We start from the raw sequence: 25564 nt of genomic DNA on the forward strand, positions 1-25564 counted from the left end.
CCGGACGATGAAACGAGCCGAGGCATAGTATTGAATGAACGGCCAGGATTCCGAATACACACGTAGTTGAAAATTTTCGGATAACGTTTCACAACCCCTTTAATCTTTCATAAATATATCTCCTTGGTGTGCCCTTCCAAATAAGTGAAAGCATGCATTTTTACTTGGGCTGTATCACCCACCTGCATGTGGCTTATGAGTCATTTCACACATTTTTCTATGTTTGCAACCCTTCCTCTTCGAAACAGCTAGGTCATCGACCTCCATGCTTTTTTTGACATGCTTACTGGCAACTATCTACCATGTGATGGAGTTGCGATGAACCATGTGATGAAGCTGTATTGTGCTTATAGACTTTGTAGGATTTTTTTTAAATTGTCAAAATGGGCGCTGAATTTCCGTACTGCTTTACCACAAAGCATATTGTGAGAAAAAGTAGTGGACGCTAATGGGAGGGAATATGAAAGCGCCACTGCTATTCTAGCAACCAGCAAAGATTTAAGGTACTCTGGGCAGTATTGTATTTTTTGAGGTATTTTTTTCAGCAACCTAGGTTTCACCCACTACGCCACTTTCAAATCAGTATTAAGAATAGAAAAATTTTTCTCTTGCAAAAACACTTTGAATGCGAAATGGTGCACTAAAATGAGTGCTCACAATTTTTTAGAACAGAATATGGGAATGTCACGCACAATGTCTGGGACGTTTGGCATGGAATGACCACAGACATTTTATCAGAAATAAATAAAAGTATAACCATAATATTTTGCACACTTATGGCACATGATAGTGGCTTTAACCCCAGCTAAAAAATGGGTTCCTACATATACCTCACAAGAAAAAAGTATTGCCCTCACTTGTCACGTACCTTAGGCGTAACTCAGTTTTTTATTGTTTTAGTTCAGATTATTTGGAAGGGGCTTCCAAAATAATTTAGGAAATTTCAATGTAACCAGTCCGGTAATTTTCAGAATCGGTGCCCATGGTGGAGCCTCTGGTGGCAGCTTTTGTCCCTATATGAATCTTCGGAGGGAGTTTCATGACCAGAAGAAAAGTGTTGAAGGACACTGGTTACATTTTTAAATGGCTTGAGCACCGCTACATGCTTGCCACTACAGGATTTTGCTCCTCACACTTTGCATTACTTTATAGTAATGAAATAAAAAAAACAGTTACTTGGTCAATGTACCCTACTGTACACTCTTAATGGTACTTTTCATCTTCTAGCAGTGCCATCAACAAGCTGGTTTTGTCTTGGTGCTTTCTTATGGTTCTGGCTGAAAGCAGTGTACAATCCATAGGGTAGTGGATTGTACACTGCTAGGGTAGTGGATTGTACACAAGCAGGAGCAGATTTATTCCACCAGAAAAAGTAAAACATGCTGGTAACTGGGATCTTTAAAAATCACTTGTGTCATATGTGGCCTTAACTTGGGATAACAGGGTGATAAAATGCCTGGGCACATTTTTTTGGGAAGCAGCAGTGCACAAAAGATAGAATTTATGCTTTGTGAGAATTTCACAAAACATTTGCCCAGTGCATTGGGTTTTAGCACTTCTCTTATTTCATTATGTAACACTGACTTGCTCATGGCACATCTTGTCAAAATTCTTGGGACTACAATACACTTGTGTCAAATCAATAATGGTCACTTTGGTTCCAAACATACTGCAACTCCATAACAGTGAGTTTTATTGAAAAACTACAAACATTCATAGAGAAAAAGAGGCAAACGCTTCTGTGTAATTTGTTCTAACCCAGAATTGAAACTTGCAAAAGTCGGATTTGGGAAGCATGTTAACCTGGTAGTTGCTACGTGCAATATAATCGCACTGTGATGTTCGAATCGTGTCCAATACAATGTGGTTTGTGACAAAAGCTTCGTATTTATAGAATTCCAAAAAGTTATCAAAGTGAATCCAACAGAAGGAAGTGCAATTTAGGGAGACTGACAGCCTGTTCGGAAAGGTATCATAAAAGGAAAAGGTGCTGTCTAATAATGCCCAACAAATGGAAATGTAAAATGGGTAACATTTGACTCCGGAAAGTGTGTACGTTTTTCCTTCCAAGTAATTATGTGAATTACTGCAGAGGCTGTAAAACATATATGAATGCAAGTTATTATACGAATGAAGTGAATAGTATTTAAAAAAAAAAAGAAGACTTAAAAAAATTTTCTAAGTGGTTAAGGAAAACCAACACAAAGTGTGCGGACCAAACACAGCAGCTACGCAGCGCGCAATTTATGTCTGACATTTTCAAATAGCCGGCAACCATGACAATGTACACAGTACATCATGCATCACAAATCATACAAGTAATCAAGATTTTTATCAAGTAATCTTGCTATTCAACACGAGCACTGTTCCCTACACTCAGTGAAGGATCTCATTACCACATAACATGACTTAAAGGGACCCTCTAACACTTTTCCAGACCTCATTGCTTTACATTTTTTACTTGCGGGCTGCATAGACTGAAGGCTGAAGAGATTTGCAGCAAGAATGGCTGCAATAAGGGAACGCCGTCCGAAGTTATTCAGCCTAGAACACTCAAAATACAATAAAATGGAGGCCTACCCTCAACTTGATTTTCGCGGGGTCACCTGACCACATTTCACTTGCCCTGTGACGTTTGATGGCGCCCCAATGCAATGAACTGAAAGATCCTACGTAAGGGAAGCTTGCATACAATGTTGCCCGTTCTTTCCAACGTAAAGATGACGCCGTTGCGATAGTAACAAACAATGTGGTGCACGAAGAGTGAACTGCACGTGCGAAACGAGGCAGATCGCGAACGCCTCTATCATGTTTTGTAGTTTTAGTAATCTTTCTTGTTGCGACAGCATCTATATCAACACTCTTGCATTTTTTCCCCTTCAGTTTCTTCGAACAACAGCGCCTGGAGCGTCCCCAGCGCGTTTCCTCCAGCGCCGTGGCGTTCGGCACATTCTTTGTCGGGCACTGCAGTTTTAAAGCTGAAAAAGTCTAGATCGTTTGTCTATTTGGTGTTAACTGAAAAAGCATGCTTAAAGGACCCCTGACACCAAAATTGAAACCTCGAGATCTTTGTGTTGTTTGACTTTCCTGTATACGGGGGCACATCTGACCGATTATTAGTGACGAACGTTGCCTTTAAGATATCTTAATAATAAGATATCAAGTTTTCGTGAGGGGACACGCGCTTACAGGTTTTACCGCGCTCGGGGCCCCGATTTGAAAACCGCGCTGTCAACGTCACCACAGCTTGAATGCACGTGGTCTTTGACGCTCCCCCGCATGGGGCGCCAGTTTCTTGTGGTTTTTAGGCGGGCGTTTTGAAGTGATGCTAAAATGGTCACAATTAACTACGCTAGAATTAGTTGTACGATACGCTAGCGCGTTTACGATTTAATTTAGAGATTACCAGACACAAAGCTACAAATTACAGCCAAAAAGTCACCAACAAAAATTTCGCTGTCAGGGGCCCTTTAAGAAAAACTAAACCCAATAATAACCCCCTTCTGTGATGCAACACCGTGATTACTTCTAACGTTACATTTATCCAATCATAGGCCTGTGTTCATCTTCGTCATTTCCGCCCGCAACGGTTCTGGCGAGCGCCACTACACGTTGATGCGGTCGGCAGCGATGTAGGCGCTTCAAAAAAAGTGTTGGGGGGCCCCTTAAGCAATACGCTATCTGTAACTGGGACGATATGCACACAAGGAAGCTGTAACCCTTTTTACTCCCCTCACAAACGCATGGATTAACAGAACTTTCAATGACAGCATACAGCCATTCACATGCTCAACATTAATAATGCATGTTCATCCAGCATGATAATGATACTGTGTGGCTTGTGTCCTTGAGTGTTTGAGGTACCACCAAAAACACATTCACACAGTACACTTTTACAAATACATTAAAAGTGCTATGCAATGCCAAGTGTTACGTCAGGCTGAACACACTAAAACATAAGTATTACAGGGCCATGTTCGCATGGTGCCAATATTTTGACAAACACATTGTTTTCATAACAATGGCCATTAGACAAAAAGTTGGACAGCAAAAAAAGACTGAGCTAATATGGTTTCCAGGAAAAAAAAAAGATGAAATATCAGCTAAAAAAAAAAGTGTCGATTTCTTCCATAAACGGTCAACATTGAACATGCAACTATCTGAATGGTGGCCGGCATCAAAAGCACCTCATTTCATCAATTCTAAATGAGGAGCTAAAACATACCAATCTGGAGAAACAGCAGGTTAGTGGAGATCTTGAGGCAAGCGTTCCTGCAGGGGAAACAATCAGCAGGGTAAGCACGGGCGTTGGGTAAGCGTTTCACAACAGCGGCCGATTTAATAAAAGCCATTTCTCTGCAAGTGACCACATGCAAACGTGCGGTGGGCACACAAAAGTTTAAATGAGAACGAAAAAGAAGCAACAATGAAGGGGAAAATGAGTGGGGCAAAACTGTTAAGTACAGAGGATTGCAATGGAAGGCCCGAGCCGGCAAACGCTGCAACAGGTCACACAAGGAGGGCCTATTTGGGACCCTTACTCTGTTGCAGTTAGCGAATACATCCGAGTGCAAAATAATGCTGCATTTTCAGAGTGATTTCAGAGACATGCTTGAACAGGGAGATAAATCGCGGAAACGTGACCGGCGTGGCACGCGGATTCATTACGGCACAGCCCGACGGACGCACACCCACGAGCACATTATACCCCAAAAAGATAAGCTTACGCTACATCACAGCATGAATGTGATCGCCTAAACGAAGGCCAGGTTTTACTCACTACACAGCACAAGACGATTTACACCACGGATTTGCATACAAAGAAAACTATCGAGGCTTCCGATCCCGACTATTGTTACTGCTCAAACAAGTATGTTCACGTTAACACAGCAGCAAAATGGTGCGTTACAAAAGGATCACAACCTCAAGTGATGCACTCCACCATCTCGTTTTGAAGGTTAAGAACGTTGAATGAATCGACTTTCAGAGAGGCTTAGAAAACGACTGAAAAGCACATGTTAACTTACGGACGTTAGGGCTAGCAGGCTGGCTTTAGAGAGAGTCCCTCGGCACCTCGACGACACTTGCAAGGCGTAAAACGCCAATTCAGCGCATAAATACACACTCAGAGAAAGCGCGAGAACCGGAGCCACACGGACCATTCGCGGAATTTTTCCTAAAAGTTGTAAAAAAAGTCGCCCTTGCACTTTAAAGACGTCACACAGCACACCGGCTTTGGTGTGGCATCGGGCGCCGGACTGCAAAATCCGGATTTATTCCGTAATCTGCACAGACGGCCGTGCTTCACAACAGTTGACTAGAGCTCGTCTGAACATAAAACCTAAAACGTACCGGCTAGTGCGTGAATGGTTTCGCGTAGGACGACATAACAGCGCACGGAGAACTAGTACTTCTTTGGAATTTTGACTGTTCAAGAGGATCGGACGCCGCACAACATTGCAATATGGCGGACAGCCCGCCGAGATCAAATCGAGGCCAAAGAACACGAAACGAGCCGATGCGCCACCTGCTCAGTCGCAAGACTGCTGCCACAAGTTTTCTCATTGCATTTTCCTATCTCAATTGCCCAAAATTTTATTAATGTTAACAAAAACAAAGAAATTGTAAACAAAGAGTTTTCGAATTATTCTTCTGTCATCGCGTAGTTTCACGCGCGGGAATTTCGAACCGTCAAGTAGGCAAGTTATTTAGTAGGGGTGTGGCGACCACTGCGCATAGACCTACGCAGCCTCCGTCTCGTCACTGATTAGCCCGGCGTGACACAGCTACCTGCTGCAACACGCTTCCAATAAAAGACAGCGCCACGCAGTTTCACCGGAGGCTTACGTCACCACTGCTGGCTATATAACCCAAGCTACCAAGCTTGCTTTCATGTTTTGTTTCTCTAACCTTCCGAAGCGCAGCATCGGCATGCTTGCCCTGCTGCTGCTATTACGTTAATAAACATCGTTTTGTTTTATGTTGGGATCCGTCCTTCACCGACTCCGCATCCAACATCTGGTGACCCGGAAAACGAACAAACCGCACCGCCATGACCCGGACCTTGGAATGACCTTCCAGAAGATTCCACGGGACCTTCACGCCGAGTCAACCGACCTCTGACACGCCTATCACGATGGCGCGACTACCAGATGAAGCTGCGGCGCACTGCATCTTGTTACCACCGCCATTCCCCGATTTTTGGCCAAGATGTCCAGCCATCTGGCTTATCAAGATGGAGGCTGGTTTCTCCCTGCGTAACATCGTCTCGCAGCAGGACAAGTACGCCATCACGGTAGCTATGCTTCCTCCTGCTCTGCGACGCGTTGTGCCTCCTCCTGGGCCGCAGGCATACGACCAACTTCGAGGGTTCGTGCTAGCCCCACCGCAACCGGCAGCGCCACGTCACATACTCCCTGCCGCGCTACACGTAACCACAGAGCCATTGCAGGACATCGATTTCGACGCGGCGCACAGGACGACACAGTTCACGTCACGTGCCACGACTGCGTATCGCCTGCCGCCAACTGTTTTGCCTGCCACTCCTGCCATCGCCGACGAACAGCCTTTGGTAGAGTGGTCAACGCCTGTGGACACCTCGGTGAGCATGACGGCATCAGCGCCTACTGATCCTGGGTGCGACACCCAAACCAGCGCTGCCTGTCACGTTTTCGCTGGCACCACGGATGTCACCCTAACCGAGCCACCTCAGACTGTCCCGACCACGCTGGTTGGTTTCGAACATCAGACTGTCCCGACCGCAGATCCTGTTCAGGCTGTCGAGCGGCAGCGCAAACAAGATGACGCCCGCACCGACCGCGACCACCCGGTCCCAGTCTCCCCGGACGGACCAGCACAAGGCCACACCTGGCACCCCAACCCTGGTCATCCCACAGAATCTGGGGCCAAGGCCCAACATCATTCTGGCGCCGCCGCGCATGATGCCGCCCCCCTTGTTTGCCATAGTCCCAGGACAGCCCCTGACACTACAACAGCTACAGGCCATGCTGCACGTGCAGACCATGCTGGCCCAGCCCACGCTGGGTGCGTTCCAGACAGACCAGCGCCATTCCCTGGTGTAGATACCGACGTTCACCCATCCGCAGATATTGGCGCAGGACCATCACCATCCCGTCATGACCACCACGACGGTGTTGCATCCGGCGCCGCCGCAACATCTCCCCGTGTATGTCTCGGCGCCCATGACGTCGGCGACGATGCACCACCAGCCACAGGCGCCTACTACAACGGCGCCACCAGCCGCGGAGAAGCCCGTGAATGCGCCCACGTACACAAGCGCGCCCGGTGCGACCGCTCTTTCGCGGATCCACTCGGCCCTCCTGAAGCGTCTCTCCGCAGCGCCACCCGTCAGCGGAACGGCTCGCAAAATCCACTAGGTTTCTACACCCGTCCTCTACGCCACTCTCAGCAGCACACCACCGTGCACTACATCCGGACCACTTCAGGCCCCCCGGTTTTCTGCCGCGCCCGTCGCCTTGCCCCGGACCGCATGCGCATAGCCAAAGCAGAGTTCGAGGCCTTGCTCCGCGAAGGAATCGCCCGCCGCAACGACCTCCTCATCGACGCGACAACGGGACATTCCACACCAGGCCAGCGAACGACCGCCCAACAGCCAAGCATCAAGGTACTCAGTGTTGACAATCATGCGCCGTACCACGCCATCCTCGCCGAATTCCCCGGATTGACGCGCCCCAGCGGACTGCCACGCAGAGTGCAGCACACCACCGTGCACTACATCCGGACCATTTCAGGCCCCCCCGGTTTTCTGCCGCGCCCGTCGCCTTGCCCTGGACCGCATGCGCATAGCCAAAGCAGAGTTCGAGGCCATGCTCCGCGAAGGAATCGCCCGCCGCTCTGACAGTCCATGGGCCTCGCCACTCCACCTTGTTCCGAAGAAGACCGAAGGCTGGTGGCCCTGCGGAGAGTATACCGTGCCCTCAACGCGCGCACCATCCCGGACAGGTACCCCATCCACCACATACAGGACTTCGTCCATCGCATCTATGGCTGCCACGTGTTCTCCGTGCTAGACTTGGTGAAGGCGTACACACAGATACCCGTCAATCCGGATGACGTCCCGAAAACGGCAATCATCACTCCCTTTGTCTTGTTCGTGTTTCCTTTCATGAGCTTCGGCCTGAGGAACGCTGGACAAACCTTTCAGCGCTTCATCGACGAAGTCGTCCGCGGCCTCGACTTCTGCTTCGTTTACCTTGACGACATACTGGTATTTTCCCGCGACGCCGAAGAGCACCACAGGCACCTTCGTCTGCTGTTCCAACGCCTCGACGACCACGGTCTACTCGTCAATATCCAAAAAAGTACGCTAGGCGCTTCCGTCGTCCGCTTCCTCGGCCACGAAGTTTCATCTGAGGGAACTCGGCCCTTGCCCCAACACATCACGTCCGGGTCACCACATGTGGGATGCGGAGTCGGTGAAGGACGGATCCCAACATAAAACAAAACGATGTTTATTAACGTAATAGCAGCAGCAGGGCAAGCATGCCGATGCTGCGCTTCAGAAGGTTAGAGAAACAAAACATGAAAGCAAGCTTGGTAGCTTGGGTTATATAGCCAACAGTGGTGACGTAAGCCTGCGGTGAAACTGCGTGGCGCTGTCTTTTATCGGAAGCATGTTGCAGCAGGTAGCTGTGTCACGCCGGGCTAATCAGTGACGAGACGGAGGCTGCGTAGGTCTGTGCGCAGTGGTCGCCACAGTGGCGAACTAATGCACGTATGTTCGCCAGGAGTGATCGGATCACACTCTCTTGTTTTTGCTCACTTGTCATCACCCTTAAAAGCATGCCATTAGATCGCTATTGTTCTGTGTTCCAATGCGTGGTCCATACCAAGCAGGCGCATACAAACGCACGCACGAACATACATAAAGCATGGTTGAACCTATTCCCCCCCCCCCCCTCTTTCGAAAAACATTTCTGGCTACGCCCCTGCAAGCAATTTTTTTTTCCTGAATTCGCGAGAGTCATTGACCGCCAGTGGCATTAGTATACAAAGAAATATTTCCGGCCTTTTTTCTTCCACACTTTACGTGACAGCGCGCACTTTCCGAAATTATTTCCGACGCGTGCTATGAAAATGTGTTCTTCATTCTTGCAGCCTCAGTTAACAGGGCTCAGTTGCTTTCCCGGACTGTCGATTGGTCCGTAGCGTCAGTAATGGAACTGTGCGGCGATTTGGGTGAGTTGACACATCTGCTCCTCATATGTGCAGTGCACGATAAACAAACACAACAGGCGAGAAGACACGCGTAGCGCCTAATCGTTTACTGGGGCATAAACCTCGTTACTCACGCCGCGCATGCTCACCGCAATCACATTTAACGTTCTAAATAAACAAGTTTTTTTTTTCTGTTTAGCTAATCATGGTTCTTCTTGACAATCAAATTTGTAACTAATATGCACTAAGTGTGCGCTACTTGTTCCTCCGTCTCCCTCGTTGTGTCCCTGTTTATTTGCGGTACGTATACATACTAAGTGCGAAATCGAACCCAAGACGTGATAGTGGTTTGAGATTGGAAAAGCTGCTTACTTCTGCAACCCATAAGGGAGCACGGCGCAGCCTATTGGAAGGGTGGCAGCATCAATATAAAGGCGTAATTTTGTGTGAGATACCCAACATCATAGGTGTTCGCAAGGGGGTGGGGGGCAGGGGAACGCCTTCCCGCCCCCCCCCCCCCCCCCCAAGAAAAATTACCTAAAGAAAGGCGCCAAGTTGGCCCCATACATTCGCTCAGTTTGACCTTTCACGTCATTTTTTAATGCGCGGGGCTATGGCTACGTATATATATGTTTGTTTGTTTGTTTTTTTTTTGACGATAATGGCGACCAAGGACCCCTGACGTTGCATTCAAAAAGCGTTCAAGAACATTCAAATTGGTCCCCGGCTTTGAATGTTCAAGAACATTCAAAGCCAGGGACCAATGGCAGGCCTTTGTGAGAAGCACCCCAACGCTTAATTTTCATTTTTGCATCAATTGGGGAGCTCGTTTTCTTTCGGACTCGACCAGCAAGGGGAAGGGGGGGGGGGGGCATCCTAATGGAGAACCCTGCGCACGCCTATGCCAACAATGACTTCAATTTCTACTAAATTATCTGGCCACGGGAGCTTGTCGTAAGAGCCATGAAAAGCTTCGCATATTTTTCTGCTGGTGCACGTGAATTTGAACTCGTGATTAAAATGAGCAAGTATCCGGCCGCTTCAGCACAAGTCAACGAGCGTACGGGTGGCGACGCCGCAGGCAGCGAACCGGAATCGCGTCCACAACTCCCAAGACATGCGAAGGAGCGCGACGGCGGGGGCCAGGCGTCGTCCGGGCGTGCAGTCACAGGAGAGAGCAGCGGCACTCCACACCTGAGCGGGCGCAGTGTCTCGAAGGCGAGATGTGTTCGGAGCGGACAGAGCGCAGGCACAAGTGCCGTCCGAGGTGGAGACGTCGCGCGCCCTCCGACACTTCCTCCTGCTACGGGAAAAAGGACATGTGGGCCGACGACGTTTCTTTCACGGCGTCTCCTCATATAAGAGGGGGAGACCCCGGAGGCGCACGTGCACCGGACAACGGAGGGACACATGGCCAGGTCACTGGTGAGCGTGTCCAGTTCCTTTTGCTCAGAACCACTCGCACCGAAGATTAATTAAACGTTTTTTCTCACAAGCGACAAATGAGGCATGCGGTTTCTAGACTGCAGCGATGGATATGTGCCTCTCTATTCGCACATTCTGCATATGCTGTACCACTTCGAGCACATTTATCGTCGCGTATTTTTGGGGGCTAAATAGTATAATATGTGCCGAGGCACTCTTCACGGCCCTGTTGTTGCAACATTGCAAAGAGCACGTGTATGCAGCAGACAGTGTAAACAGCGGGGGTGCAAAGTGCACTATTTCCGGTAGTAGTGGAACGCATGAAACGTTCGGGCGCTGTGCACTGCGTGCAGGTACATGATCAACATTATTTCATGGAAGCGTGAACTGTTGGGCTAGTTGGTGAGACATGTGTTTCTTCTCTGGTGCCAAGGTGATTGGCAGAGTTAGGGGCAGGCTGGAGAGGGAGATTGTTGACGCGGGTATAGCATCAACGTAACCGGAGACATGTGCGTTACAGTGTATGTACCTTCCGTACACCTTTCATGGAGGGAGTTATCTTACTTGGCGAGTTGTTTTACATTGTTACCCCTTCTCAGTTCATCCTGTTTGTTTGTATACGTGCACGCCATGCGCCATTTCACTCGAAGTACCTTATCACTGAAAAAAACTCATGTTTAGTTCACTTCTCGACGTAATATGTGCTAAGATCAAATCTTTTTGTTTTATATTTGCTTTTGGTCAGCCCGCTTTTCTCAAGAGGCACACTGGTTCTGGGACATGCGCGGTTGTTGTATATGGCATTATTCCATGCCTACCTATAACTCAGTTGCAAGTTGAGCGTCTTTCCTGTACTCGCTTTCGTCGATGTAGTTTCGTCGTCAAGTTTTCGTTCTTCAAAACCACATAATCCTTTCAGTTACCCACTGCGGCGTGCCTTATAAAATGATCGTAGTTTTGGCTAGTAATAGCCCAGGATTGAATTTTGACCTTAATGTAGCGTGGTAAAGCACGTGCGCCTAATTCTTATGTTGATAGACCGCGTAGCAACATGTAATCCGCGCGTGTTGTTTTACTTATCGTTACGGGGACAATGAAGATGTGCTGCGCCAATATTTAACCTAATTAAATCGCAATATTCCTTGTACTTACTAAGTTAAAGCTATATTCCTGCATTCCAATTTGAATTGTTCAAGCTTGCGCTTATGTTACACACTGCATGCACGGTGGCCGGCTCTGTATGGCATCACAGACAGTCACTGATGAATGTCCTGTAACCTTTCACAAGTGCGGAGTTCATGGCCAAGTAATTCTGCACCGCATGTCTATAAACACACACCTCTGAGATCCTTGTGAAAGGGTTACAATAAAAATGGACGGCTCAGTGCCTGCTCGAGGGAACACAATGCTGCGTGTTCTGTGCCGGCCATTAGAACTATCAAGAAAGTGAGGATCGGAGATCGAACTGTGCTAATCGTGCAGGGTCAACACCGCACGTGTTTCCCATAGGTGCTTTTTTCTGCGATGCGCAAGACAATTAGCTACTAACGTCACGACAAAGGTGTCAGGTCAATAAACTTCTCGGATATCAGGACACTGCTTCCGGTTACGCGATGTTTCTGACCCTAAGCATGTTCTTGCACAATCGTTAGTTCTTTACAAGCATCCCGTATGAGGTCAATCATCCGCGCGGCGACGTATCCCCCGGCGGTACAAAGCGAATAGGGAAAAAATGTAGAAAAAAAAAAACCTCTCGAACAATTTCAAGACAACGTGCTAGCCATAAACAAGCAGTAAACATAAATAATCGAGAGTTCTGTTGTTGTTCGCCACCATAGTATAGTGTTCGTCCTGTGCACAACGTACACATTTCCCGTTTTTAAGTATATATAAAGGCGCAATGGTGGTTATTTATTTATTTATTTATTTATTTATTTATTTATTTATTTACACCGCACTGCAGGCCTTGTGGCCCGAGTTGGAGGGATAAGTACAGTGATAAGTACAAAACAACAACCTAGCAAACGATATAACAATGCAGGATACTATAAGGAAACGACACGGCACAGAATAACAACTCAGTCTAGACAGATCAAGTGAGTCATGTGACTTTGCAGGGGAAGGATAGGGCCTCGCATATTCCTTAATTCTTCGATCGTTCTGGTAACAAAAGGAGAACTTGGAGTTTTGTCAATGTAACTGAAACTATATAACAGAGTGAGAATAACGAGCTTGGCGGGATGAAGAAATAGTGAGGTGTCGCTTCGGGATAGGGAGAGCATATGTTTCAGCACATACAGTTTGAAGGGTGCGAAATCCGTCAGCGCGTTATAAACCCATCACGGACTCCTCGCGGCTGTATTTCGAAAGAATAAAACGAATGGCTCTCATCTGCACTCACTCAAGGGCATTAGTGCTACTCTCGGGGAATGGAGCCTAAATAACACAAAATGATTCCTGTTTTGGTCGAATAAGGGTGCACTCTTAGAAAAAAAGTTAGTAAATGGTTAGTAAATGCTTGCATTTACTAGTTTCGAGCGTATTTTACAACCTTTGCGAAATCAGTTTACTAGCCAGCAGTTAGTAAAGGTCGTCAAGTGCTGCCTTCACTAACCAGAAAGTTTACTTGGTGTTTTTAACTAAGTAACTACTAGCCAACCACGCTGCCAGATCTTCCGTAGAAGAGCAGTATACTTTGCCATAATCGTGACGGTCTTTAGCAAAATTTAAACAAACTTTAAATTTATTGATTACCTTGGAATTAAAGTTTCGTGCTACGTGATGGCACGCATATAAGCAAATATGAGGGCACACGATAATGTGTAGAAAACATCAATTATTCTTCTAAATTCTATGGTTGCTAACCAGTACACAGTGTGCTGTCCCAAAGTAGGAGGATAAATAGTCTTCAAGCCGCTGCTAGAGTAGATATCGGCTGCGTAAAAGTTTTGCTATTCTGTGTGTGCGTTTGCGTATGTTCTCATTCGTGATCAATTCATGCCTCTATGTATGTTGCTGTGATGTGTACTTACCATGGTAATTACATGAAGTAATTAGCGGTGATTAGTTAATGTACCAGGGCAATGCCACTTCGTTTTTTTTTAATCCTTTAGGTACTTTTGTAATAGAATTGATAGAATCATCTTGATATGGCAGTGCACACGCACATATAAACAAAATAGGTGTAAACCTCTAATTGGCTAAATGTAGTGCAGTTAATACGGTTAGTAAGTTGCTAGCGCGGTTACTAACAACTTAGTAATGGACTAGCCATTCGAGCTAGTACTATTCACTTACTAACTAGGTAGCAAGTTTCACTAACCTGCATTTTATTACCTTCACTTATAAAGAGGCTAGTGTATTTTGTAACAAGTAAACGGTTAGTATTTAGTTAGTGACTATGCCGACCTTTTTTTCTTGGTGTAAGCTATGAATACGCTCCTTTAATGGGACAATAAAGTGAAATTATTAATCGGTTTAGATTGATAAATTGTACTCTGAGAACTCTAATGTCGTCAATTCCACCACCATAGGTCTATTAATAAAGCAGAAAATCAAGGTGAAAGTTTCATTTTTAAATTTCGCGTCGAAACCTCCGCGCGTGACGTCACAGATTTCAAAGTGTATCTTTCGTATTTTCGCGTCATTGGCTCTACGAAATTTCCCAAAACTCGGTATGTTAATGCTATGGCCCCCTCAGAGGACAATATACTTAATTTTTACTGATTTAGAAACTACGTAGGACCTAGAAGACGCCGCCAAAATCTATGACGTCACGGCGTTGGGTGCGGGAACTTGAAGGTGGCGTCGCCACCCGCATTTTCTTTTCGCGCGTTTTCTCGCTGACGAAGAGTCTTCTCGCGGCAAGCGTGGTGATTTTGGAATTGTGAACTGGAATTGAGATTTTGGAATTGTGAAAGAGTCATTTACGAATACGAGAAAAAATCGTTTTTCTCTTTAGTGTCCATTGCGTGGCGTAAAAAATATAGTTGTTGTAAAGGCATAAGGGACGATGTTATTATGTTGGCTATTCAAATATGGGTCGTTATTTCTGCAAATCCACTATATTTGCTGACTTCATTGGATGGGGCTGGGCCACTTGGTGTTATAAAACGTTAGGTGTTTGTTGCTGTTGTTGTATTCCTGTTTTCAGTGGTGCGTAAGAGCACATAATTTTCAGGGTTGAGTTTCATATCCCCTATTTATTACTCCATGCAACAATATTATTCAAGGCTGAATGAACTGCGAGTTGATCGGCGATTCTGTGGTAGAAGACGATGCCAATCGTCAGCAAACGAACGAATATTAACAGAGGCATTTGATCGACTATGTCACTACAGAAAATAAACGAAAGAATGGAAATTTAAGGGCTCACTTTTCTCTGTTAGACACAGCATTAATGAAAACCAACACACAAACAAGCCAAGGAAAGTATCAGGGCACAGTACCCGATAAAGTGTACGGGAGGACGACCGGGCGGACGCGTTATTCGAAGGTTGCAGGTTCGGTCCCCGCCTGTGGCAAGTTGCCTTTTCGTCCACTTTAATTTCTTCGCGTTTATATGATAGTTACTACAAATAACGCCCCCTATGCTTTCCTTGGCTTGATTGTCTGTTGGTTGTCATATGTTGCGACTTTATACAGAAAATAAAGAGCAGTGGGTCACGGAACGCCGGAAATGACCGCAGTATACGATGGGACTGCCGCTAATGATGAGGCAAGCAATGAATTATAAATTATAAATTATCTTTTTGCTTATAACAACAAAAACCCTGCGAAAATTCAACAATACTTCGTCTACCTGACCAGCACTGTCAAGAATAAAAGCAATAAATAAATAAATAAATAAATAACTGTACAAAGTCGGGTGACTCTCGCGAACTCTTCACTGACAGACTTGCCAGTAATGAGTGTGAAGTAATGTATTATAACTACTTCAAGCGAGTAATTTAAAGAAAATTACTCATTACTTTCTCAATTTCCTTTGAAATATAGCATGCATGTCCGCTTCCCTTAGGGGATTAGAAAAATTACCAAGGACGGAGGGAGAGACAACAAGGGCAACGGGATGCAGAGGTTTCAAACGCGTGTACACCTTGAAGAGAGGGCTTTTCTTTAGACAAAACGACGATAAGTTCTGTGGTCCCAACCCCCGCATTTCAACTATCCTTCAGTCAAGCAAGGTCAACCAAGCTTCGAGACAGGTTGTAGATAGGCGTCATCAAAACAGCGACAGGACGTCGCCGCGACGGTTTAGCTGCTAATCTCCAGAAATAAGGATGGCGCCAAGTCTCTTTTGATGGGGCTGTAGGGCGGCAAGTGAGTATTTGGAGGGAATGGAGGGAGGACATCGAGGCGAGGTGCTGGGAAACACCTGGAAACAGTGGGGAGCGAACGAGTGCTCTCCTAATTTCATCCCAGTGTTCAACACAGCCCTGCCTTCGTCCGCGGCAGCGGAGAGACATTTCAGTATGGCGAAGGACACTCTGTCCTCTAAACGAGGACTCCTTTATGATGCTCACTTCGGGAGTTGCTACTGCGATACAACAAAGATCCCTGAGATCTTTGTTGCATCGCAGTGCCACCCTTCCCCCCAATAATTCTTTTTTTCGATTTTACTTGTGTATATATACTCGCACACATACAAACGCACGCACGAACACGCAGAAAAGCTGGTTGAAACCCCTCGCCCCCCCCCCCCCCTTCCCCCGAAAAAAATTTCTGGCTACGCTACTGGCTTTAGGACCCGCTACTGGAACGCTATCATGGAGGATGTTCGTTGATGGTACTTATTCTTTTTCCTTGATAATGCTCTAAACTTTCTGGTGGTCATGTTTAATAAAATTAAGTAGTGCGTCGCTAAAATAGCCTTCTAGCTATGCGGGCTTTAGTAAGTAAAGATGTTACTGACAGCTTGTATGTCATGATTGCGATATGTTGTTCATTTTAATTTTCCTGCCGCTTATGTAACAGTCCCTTTTTAGAGAGATCGCGATATGTTATTCATTTTAATTTTCCTGCCCCTTACGTAACAGCCCCTTTTTAGAGAGACTGCGATATTTAGATGCGAAGCAGCTCTTTGACTCACGTGTGTAACGCCGTACGTTACGTGCATCCGTACGAATGCGCCGCAACGCGTTCCCCTCGCCGTAGGTGTTGGAGCAAGTAGGTCACGCCACAGCTTTGCGTTGACGTCACGCTCCCCTCGCACGCTTCCCTCGCAGGTGCGCGCTGACGTCACTCTCTCCCTCACCCGCAGCATGCTCGCCGTAGCGCCCGCAGCTGCCGGCTGCTCCTCCCGCTCGCAACACCTCTGAACGTGTCACTTCTCTCTCGCTTCACCCGTGGTAGTCAAGGCGTAACGCGCGCCTGCTCCGGTCCAGCGCCCGTGTCTCGACTCTGAAGAAACAACGACTACGAAGTCTTGCCAAACGCTTTAATGAAACTTACATGAAACCCAACCCGCCTCCCGTGTCTTTGCGTTTCAAACAAACGTTTACTCGAGTAAACACTACACCGAGTTTCGCTTCAAACCGTTCTTCCAGCACCCGCGTCGACGCCCGTTTCAACCGGGTCAGCGCCGTGCGCACCGCTGCTGCTTCGCATCCCATCAGGGTTCCCTTCGGGGAGATGGTCGAAGTTTTTTTGTTCATTTTAATTTTCCTGCCCCTTATGTAACAGTCCCTTTTTAGGGAGTTGTTACACATCCGTGACACTTGCGTCTGGGTCTTCTATGAAGCGCAGCGTTTTGCTGTTGCGACAGGACCCGGACGCCCTCTGAGAAGCTGCAGCTTCTAAGAGGGGCTAATTAAAAGGCGAAAGAGCTGGTGGAATGTTGAGATGAATAATCGAATGCAGAGCGCCCTGATTTGCCTGTCTAAACACATGCAACTACAAGGCTGACAGTATATCATAACTGCGGGTCTTCTGTGGTGTACGTTGCCTGTTATACCCTCTCGTCAATAATCTAAATACCAGCTGGCATTACCGAGCAAAACAAATGTAATCAAATAATTGCAAAACTCTTACAAATATAATTGATTGCAATTAATTAATTACACGTAATTTGTTCCGAACAAGTCTCGACAAGAGGCAGTCCTGTTCATGAGTGTCTGCAGGGTGCAAAAGGGGCCATCAGCCCCCCCCCCCCCCCCAAGCCAAAACAGCAATTACCCCCCACCCCCACCCTTGCCAACGCGATGCAACACGAGACAAAATCCTTCCGACGCCTGCTACAGGCTGGTTGTTCAGAATCCAGTAAGACGAATCAACATAGAGAGCCGCCACCATTAGTCATTCTTTGGGTGGATAGGCGCTTCGCTATGGGACAAACCTCGCTCGGAAATGTCGGCACGACACACACCGTTCGAAATTGGCGAAGGCGCCGCAGAAAACCAACCTGCGGCCGAGGGGAGGATCTCCAGCAGATCGTTGCATCCCGCGACCTTGTCGGGCACGGAGAGGGCCGCCCACCAGGGGAGCCAGTTGGGCTGACTGGGCTTATGCTGAGCAGAGCCGTATATTCCCTTTGGGAGAGTTCGGCGCTCTTTTGATCTCGCCGCCAGTCTGGCAACAGCGCGCTTCCGCGCCGCCGACGCCATTTCGTGCCGAGGTTTCTCGTGATGCTGTACCCGTGACGTCGCTGTCGGCATTTATGCTTCCTCTGTGACCGACCTGGTGTGTCTTTGCTGCTGTTCGTGCACGTGTCGGCTGCGTGGAACATCGTGGACCTGCACGGACGTCGCAACGGGGGCTTGCAGCGCGGTAGGCTGCTCTAAAGGCTCTGTTATACTCCGACGTGCGTTCGCGTCAGCCCGCGGCGGCCGGAGTTGGCGACGCTAGGTTCGTCACGTTACGTTGACGCGAAAACAGAGCACTCTATACTCCCACTTGCGCGACGCACTACGCGTCCCTTCTTCACGTAGAGACACAGACGCAGTTCAGTCTGGATAACGTCGCCGGCGTGGAATGCAGCATGTCGCATCTCGCGCCGGCTGCAGCCGGGGCGCGTTGACGGACGCTAATAATAATAATAATAATATCTGGGGTTTAACGTCCCAAAACCACGATATGATTATGAGAGACGCCGTAGTGGAGGACTCCGGAAATTTCGACCACCTGGGGTTCTTTAACGTGCACCTAAATCTAAGTACACGGGCCTCAGACATTTTCGCCTCCATCGAAAACGCTTGACGGACGCTGAGCGCGTCAGTCGCATCGCGCGTTGGCCTATAGAGTGCTGCACGTTTGTTAGCGTAGCGTCACTGTGCCGAGCGTGCGCGCGCGTCGACGTTACGCTGGAGTATATCAGCCCCTCAACTCGCTGAAGAAAGGGTTCGCCAGAGACGGAGCGTTGCGGGCGCACGCCAACGCGAGCTTACAGTGCCGCGGCACAAAATGGCGGACAGCGCCGCGCCGCCGCTAAATTTGGATGGTTGTTGGCTCCGCCCCTCCGCCGAACTCTCCGAAGGAATATACGGCTCTGATGCTGAGTATCCATTGTCCATAACTCGAGACGCTATCGGGCTGGCTGCAAGTAATGATGATGACTGCTTATCTGGCTGCGCCTCCAACACTGACAAAAAAAAAAGTACGCACTTGACCCGAACGCTTCCATTGGAGAATGACGGTGCCTTCTCTGAACGGTTCACGTAGTACACTGCTGATAGGTTAAAATTATGGTATTCACAATAAGCACATATAAATACAGGCCGCATTAAGTAGTTATCTGCAAATCCCGCAATACTTTTTCGTCAGCTCCGGTCGGCCACTTGGCGTGCCACTATATCGTTGCAATTCTGCGAGTGTGGCAACAGCAACAAGCGCACAGTTCACAGGAGCGGAACCAGAGGGTGACATAAGGTTGAGGGGGTGGGTCACATTTTCACTGGGCGAATGGAACGAGTTGGGGTGAAGGAAGGGAAGCACGAGAGTGGAAGAAATGGCGCTGTGCCCGACATCGCCGTCCCTTCACGAAAGTCCGCAGAGCACTGCGCCACCGCCCCCATGGAGGACGTCTTTGACATTTTGACATTCCGCTTCGATAGCTTCTCGGACACCGAAATTCCGTGTGTGAGCCAAGTCTATATTGAAGATGGCCAGGGCCACCAAATTTCGGGGGTGGGCCAAATCCATTTTGGGAATGGGCTAGGCTGGTGTTGAACAGTGTCAACTGGATTTTCGAATTGGGTAAAGTAAATTTTGGGGGTGAGCCACCCAAATTTTGAGCGAGGGCCAAGTCCATTTTGGGCATGAACCAAGCCAATTCTCACTATAGAGCCCAACTGGACTTATCAACGTTCAAATTTCGGGTCGGTCATGGCATGTCCGAGACATGCCCAATGTGCAATAAATACCATGCACTGTCACACATATCCTGCAGGGCAATTGCCAAATTGCGGATTGCTTGTTGCGCTGCCATGCCTATCCATTTCCCCACTACGTCCAGTTGAAGCCCCGTGTTCGTTCCTGACATCCGAGAAATGTCGATAAGTAGGGTAGAAGTACGCGGCAGGGCCGTACCCAGAAATTTTTTTCGGGTGTTGTTTGTGTGTAGAACGGCTAACTTTGGCAACTATAGTGGTTGCTGTGAAGGCGTGCAAGTATTTTAGTGTCATTCGAAAGGTTAAAGCATGCAAACATTTCAGAGGGTGTCAGAATCCCCTCACCCCCCCCCCCCCCCCCCTCTGTTACGGCCCTGGAAGTACGTAGCGTGTATTAGCTCGGTACATAAAAGAAACACGACACAGGCGTATATATATAGGTAGGCGCCTATTGGCCTGGTTTGCCACCAATGGCGGCGCTGCGAACGGCGCCTGCATGACGTCAGAGCGAGGATTCACGCGCTTTCGTCTGCTACGTAGGCCCAGCGCTGTGTTGAAACCACCGTTGTGGTAAATCTCAACAAAAAAGCAGTTCATTTTGTTATCTTGCGTATATATGGTGGCTACTGACGCTGTTCGAACAACCGTGGGTCTGTTTTTAACGTTCATTTAGAACTACAGCTCTTTGTTTGTTAGAACAGCCTACGCTTGTCTCCGCGGGGAGTACTGCGCAATGGTGAAGTACTGCTCTGTGCCGCAGTGTACTTCGTCCGCTCGTGAAAAGCTTTCACAACTATCCTAAGGACCCAAAGCTGAAGAAGTGGATAGTCAAGCTCAGAATGGGAAAGCGCCCCACGCCTTCATCGACCGTGTGCAGCAAGCACTTCGCGGACAGTGACCTCAGTTACCCACCGTACGCGCCACACTTAGGTAAGCTTTTGACCGCGTTTAAGCGCCTCGCCAATACTTAAGCCGTTTATTGCACGCAGGCTATAAGCACAGGCGACTTACACCAGGTGCGGTGACGTCCCACAACCTGCCGCGAATGCCCCTAGTAAAAGAGCCGACGACGCGGCCTCCGAATCGCCTCGCAGGAAAGCGCGCCTCGTGGCATAGTCCCGGTGTGCGCCGCCGCACCGCCCGCCTGTTTTTGGTCACGCCGCTCGCGCCGCCGCCGAAGTCCCAAGAGAGATCACGCCGCCGCCGCCCCGCCGTTAGTCTTTTCTTTTATTTCGCATGGGGAATCTGGAAATAAAATACAGCACTTCGCCGGAGGAGCTCTTCTCGATGTGTCCATGTAATGAACTGTCCATTTCAGCAGCGGGAGCTCGGCGAGAAGCGCGCCCCCTGTTTCCGGTTCTTGTTCTGCAGCGCCATCATGACCAACGTTTCTAGAACTATCATGACATCATGAAGCTTTCAAACACTCTCGACACAAATGATAGGGACGGAATGCGCTTCAATGCAACGAACGAAGCCCTCAGAGATCCGATTTTCGGTGCCCATGTCTTTTGATCGTGTCAGCCATCTATTTAGGTTTAATGCGGCTGCTCGTCTAACGCAGCCGTAAGGTCGGTACGCATTCCCTGCATCGTTCTCAAACATTTGGGACACATTCACATGCAAATTCAGACTTGAAAAGGTCCTGTTTCTGTGCATTTCGTCCACTCTCTTACGCTAGGAATGAGCTGGCGGGTTCGGTGCGGTGACGTGGTGACATCACGGCTCACCGCTTTTTCGAATCACTGAATGCGCTCTGCCGAAATGGACTGTGGACACCTCCTTTGGATGAACGCATCGAGAATAGCTCCCCAGAAGTTGTAGAATCGTTTTCTTCTCTAGAAATATCACGAGTATAGTGCCTGACCTTAACGCTGCCGCGTCCTCCAGCCTTAAGGGGCGACGACCCAATTCGCTGGATAGCATATCTTTATTTATTTATTGGTACTTCAACCCTTTCCGGGGTTTTAGCAGGGTGGGATACAATACAGAAAGAAAATATATCATAATGGCACAGCAGCCCACTTTCGCACACGCTAGACGCAAATAAAATCTGAGTACACATTTTTCTTGACGAAAAGCCACCAGAGCAAGGTTTTGCTGCAGCAGAATAATTAAAACTGAGATTTACACACAATGCAAGCTGATAACAACCATCAGTCGCACTGAAGTGAGTACACACAGCAAGGGTCACTTTGGCCTGTTATATCTTGTGAACAAAGCAAATGAGGACATATGATATTAAAACCGCGTGTTTACTGACATAAGGGCTCTTCGATAAAAAACTGTCGTCAAATTTGAGACGGGAGTTTTTTATTTTATTTTTTGAAAATGAACATTTTTGAAAAAGCTCTCTTCTTTAACTATTTTTGTCTCTTTTTACGCTGCCTGTAGGAAAATGATCTTCCGTATAAATGTTGTAAATGTTCTTGTCTATGTTTCACACTGTTTTGAGGTTTCTGTTTGAAGTACGAAAGACCTCAAACATAGCACACTTTTTTGATTTCGGCCGTGTTTGCCATTTTTTCACATTTTCTTCCTTTTGAGGACGACATAAAAAGGCATGAATGTAATTCACAGCAATGCGTATTAAAACCAGCAAAATGATTTTTCGATGCAACGTTTATAGTTCGCGTTAAATTTGGCCGTGAAATCACAAAACATTGCAGCGAGCAAAAACAGGAGGCCCGCGCGTCCACCTTCAAATATTTTTTTGGCGCGCTTGGAGCGTTTCCTGGAAATAAAATTTTCGGTTCCGTGCACTTTGAATTTGCCCATATAACATATAAAAAACCCAGAGAAAACAAAAATATCGACCGGACAGGCATGTTCGATCTCTCGTGGAATCACCCAACAGAGATTGTGTAAAAGCGCATACAGATATGCTTCATATGTTACTTCATAGAACATAAATCCTGCTTCGGTCGATACAGTCCACTGTGACTGGGTAGGTGACACGAGGTTTTGGCCACAGCACAAGAGGATATTTAAATGCTCAAAATAATCAATTCTGTAAATCACACAAAAAATAAATCACAGAATTTTTGGGGGGATTTTACGTGCCAAACCAGGATATGAGGTAGGCCGTATGGGACTCCAGAATAATTTTTACCACCTGGTGTTTTTTTGACGTGCATCCTAAGTACAAGGGTGTTCTTGCCTTTCACCCCATCGAAGTGCGGCCGACGAGGCCGGGAACTGAACCCGCATGCTCGAGCTTAGCAGCGCGCCACCTAAAGGTGCTGAGTTGCTATACGGCTGGTGAAGCACAATCGTCCTTAAAATAGGTTAGTTAAATGCTGGAAGGCGTTGCGGATTTTAAAGACAGCTAAAGGGAAATGCTAAATCAGCCCAGAGTGTACACTTTTGAAACACTATATATGTTCGTTTCTTCGCGGTTAGTTGAATTCTTTTTCTTACGCGATTATACTGAATATCGAAGCAATTCGGAAGAGTAATCTGCTAACCTAGCATGATATATTTCATTTCTTGGCATTTCTTTCAGTGCTCCCCTTTGTGTAAGATTCAGTGTAAAAAAAAATGGCTGCGCACAGGTGGCGCGTCGTGGCAGACGCATCCGCCGCCCATGTTCGCCGTCTTCCCACGGAAATCGCCAAGGTCCAGTGTTTTCCCATGGGCGCGCGCACACCGCTCAAACAGCCATCGATCCTCATGACAACGGATGCAAGCTACGTCGGCAACACTGTTGTCCGGCCACGAGAATACGGAGTCGGTCTGCTGTCCCACGCTTGGCTAAGGACAAAGGAGGGAGCTAACGTTGTTTCTCTAATAAGGAGAATGACGACAAGCCCGCTCATTATCAAAATGCTCTTGACAAAATATTGCCTCTTCCAGGGGACTAGAGTACGGCGAGTAGTTTACTTGTATAGTTATGGACACATCGCAATGTGGAAGAAATTTACAGGACATAAAGGCATATGCAACTCGTATTCATTTCTGGACCGACATTGGAAAAGTTCAACGTTGGAAAATGCATGCAGACGTGAACAAAACAGAAGGGAAATAGACGACACAAACTCCGATTATCAACTGAGAAGTCGAACTGTGGCAGAGAGAAGGTAGGCACGAAACTCATCTGCGCATGTTCAGAGATGGCAGTGCCATCCGTCAATCGGGCGCATGTGCGCGTTTACGCACATAACCGTGCCCTGTTCAGTTTTTTTTTTACTTTGACTACAACCCGTGACACCATTGTCAGTAAAGGTGTATTCACACGAGGGAGAAATCGGCGGGGAACACGGGGGGGGGGGGGGGGGGGGGGTCGGCGCGACACCTCAGAGAATACGGGGACCTTTTCCCCGACAGGACAAACGATCCCCCGGCGGTGGGGGATATGGCGGAATTTCGGGCTCTTGTTTGGCCACATTGTTGCACAGAGCTGCAGTGGGGGTTGTCGTGCCTGGGTATTTGGATCCGTCCCTTCTCGGCAACCAGGTTGTTGCTACGATAGGGCAGCGTCGTACCCGGACTCCGTTTGGTAGCGTAGTCGAGTCTCCGGGTTGAGGAACTGATGCTAACAAGATGGGAAAACAATAACAAGTTTACTGGCACTTTTTGTACACTCAATTTACATCGTGACAAGGACAGAGTTCAGCGACGAGCGAATTGGATGAGCCTGTTACCGAGGGCTCAGAGCCTCATTTCTCACTCAGCACCGTCGTTTTAACCCCTCCGGCTGGCTCCTCCTTCTTGATGACCACCAATCACACACATGACCCCACCCACCATGGCACATTCCATTTCACTGTCGCTGAGGGGTCGTTGCACTTTTGATACAGCAAGGGTCAGGTGGTCAACGGCACGCTTGTGGGGGAAGCAAGGCGACAGGTTTCTCGGGCTCGTTCCTCGTACTCTTCTATTCCCCGAAGGGCAGAACGTGTTTGCTCCTCCGATTCTTCCCCGAAGGCAGAAAAGGGTCGGCGGCGACTCCTGTCCAAATATGCAGGTCATATCGTTTCGGCAGCATACCAAGTCAAACCCAGGTGACCCATTGTCTCCGGCTTTGCCGTCCCGGGAACGCCGTTTCCAGGAAAGATGCAGGTGTTCTAGCAGTGTGAGAACGCCTCGCCCGCCGATTCTCATGGTCAGCGCTTCGCCACCGACTGCCAGTCATAACAGGGTCCAGTCTGCAGCTCGTCGTCAGCAGCTCGTCAAACGGGTGGTACAAGCCACCACCTCGTCCGTGTGAGTGGGGGGCATTTGCGGAGACTTCTCCTCGCGAGCAGACGTCACTAGGCTCCGCCTTTATCCCCCAAGTATTCTCCCCCGTCTGAATACCCCTTTAAGGGAGGGGAAAGGGAAGCAAGGGTACGCTCATGCTCCCTCGTAGTCGTACGAAACGTTCAACGTCTAGAAACGGATTTTAAACTGTTGAATACGCTTAGAAGCACGGAGAAAGGAAAACGTTAAAAGGGAGCTTTGCTGAATGCGATTGAAACCTACTGTGTTGGCCGGAAAACGTCAGAGAACCCGGTAAGTGTTTTGGTACTCTCGGTTAGTTCTGTTTTTGGACCTCCATAAGTTGGCCGAACTGCAGTAACTGTCGCTAATCCCGTTGATGGGGATGGCAATCGCCGGGCAGATTCCAAGGGCGGACG

At 48.0% G+C, this 25564-nt stretch overlaps 2 protein-coding genes across 5 annotated transcripts in view; one reads left to right on the forward strand and one right to left on the reverse strand.

The window, feature by feature from the left end:
• LOC119407040 (casein kinase II subunit alpha) overlaps positions 1–5509 on the reverse strand; it is a 63720-nt gene extending 58211 nt beyond the window's left edge. Inside the window, exons 1-2 of one of the 4 annotated variants that reach the window (XM_037673873.2) lie at positions 5353–5509; positions 4226–4272 (exon numbers count right to left, since the gene is read on the reverse strand). Coding sequence is in view for 1 of the 4 variants with exons in the window: in XM_049419243.1 (XP_049275200.1) it covers positions 5028–5162 (135 nt within the window). In the remaining 3 variants the exon portion in view is untranslated. Of the gene's footprint in view, positions 1–4225; positions 4273–5027; positions 5264–5352 lie in introns of those variants that run through there. The other 3 variants (XM_049419243.1, XM_037673882.2, XM_049419248.1) reach the window with 3 other exon arrangements.
• LOC119407071 (uncharacterized protein C18orf19 homolog B) overlaps positions 1–25564 on the forward strand; it is a 579856-nt gene that overhangs the window by 417902 nt on the left and 136390 nt on the right. The window lies entirely within an intron of this gene.

Source organism: Rhipicephalus sanguineus, chromosome 1 (genome assembly GCF_013339695.2).
Source record: "Rhipicephalus sanguineus isolate Rsan-2018 chromosome 1, BIME_Rsan_1.4, whole genome shotgun sequence".
Lineage (NCBI taxonomy): Eukaryota > Metazoa > Arthropoda > Arachnida > Ixodida > Ixodidae > Rhipicephalus > Rhipicephalus sanguineus.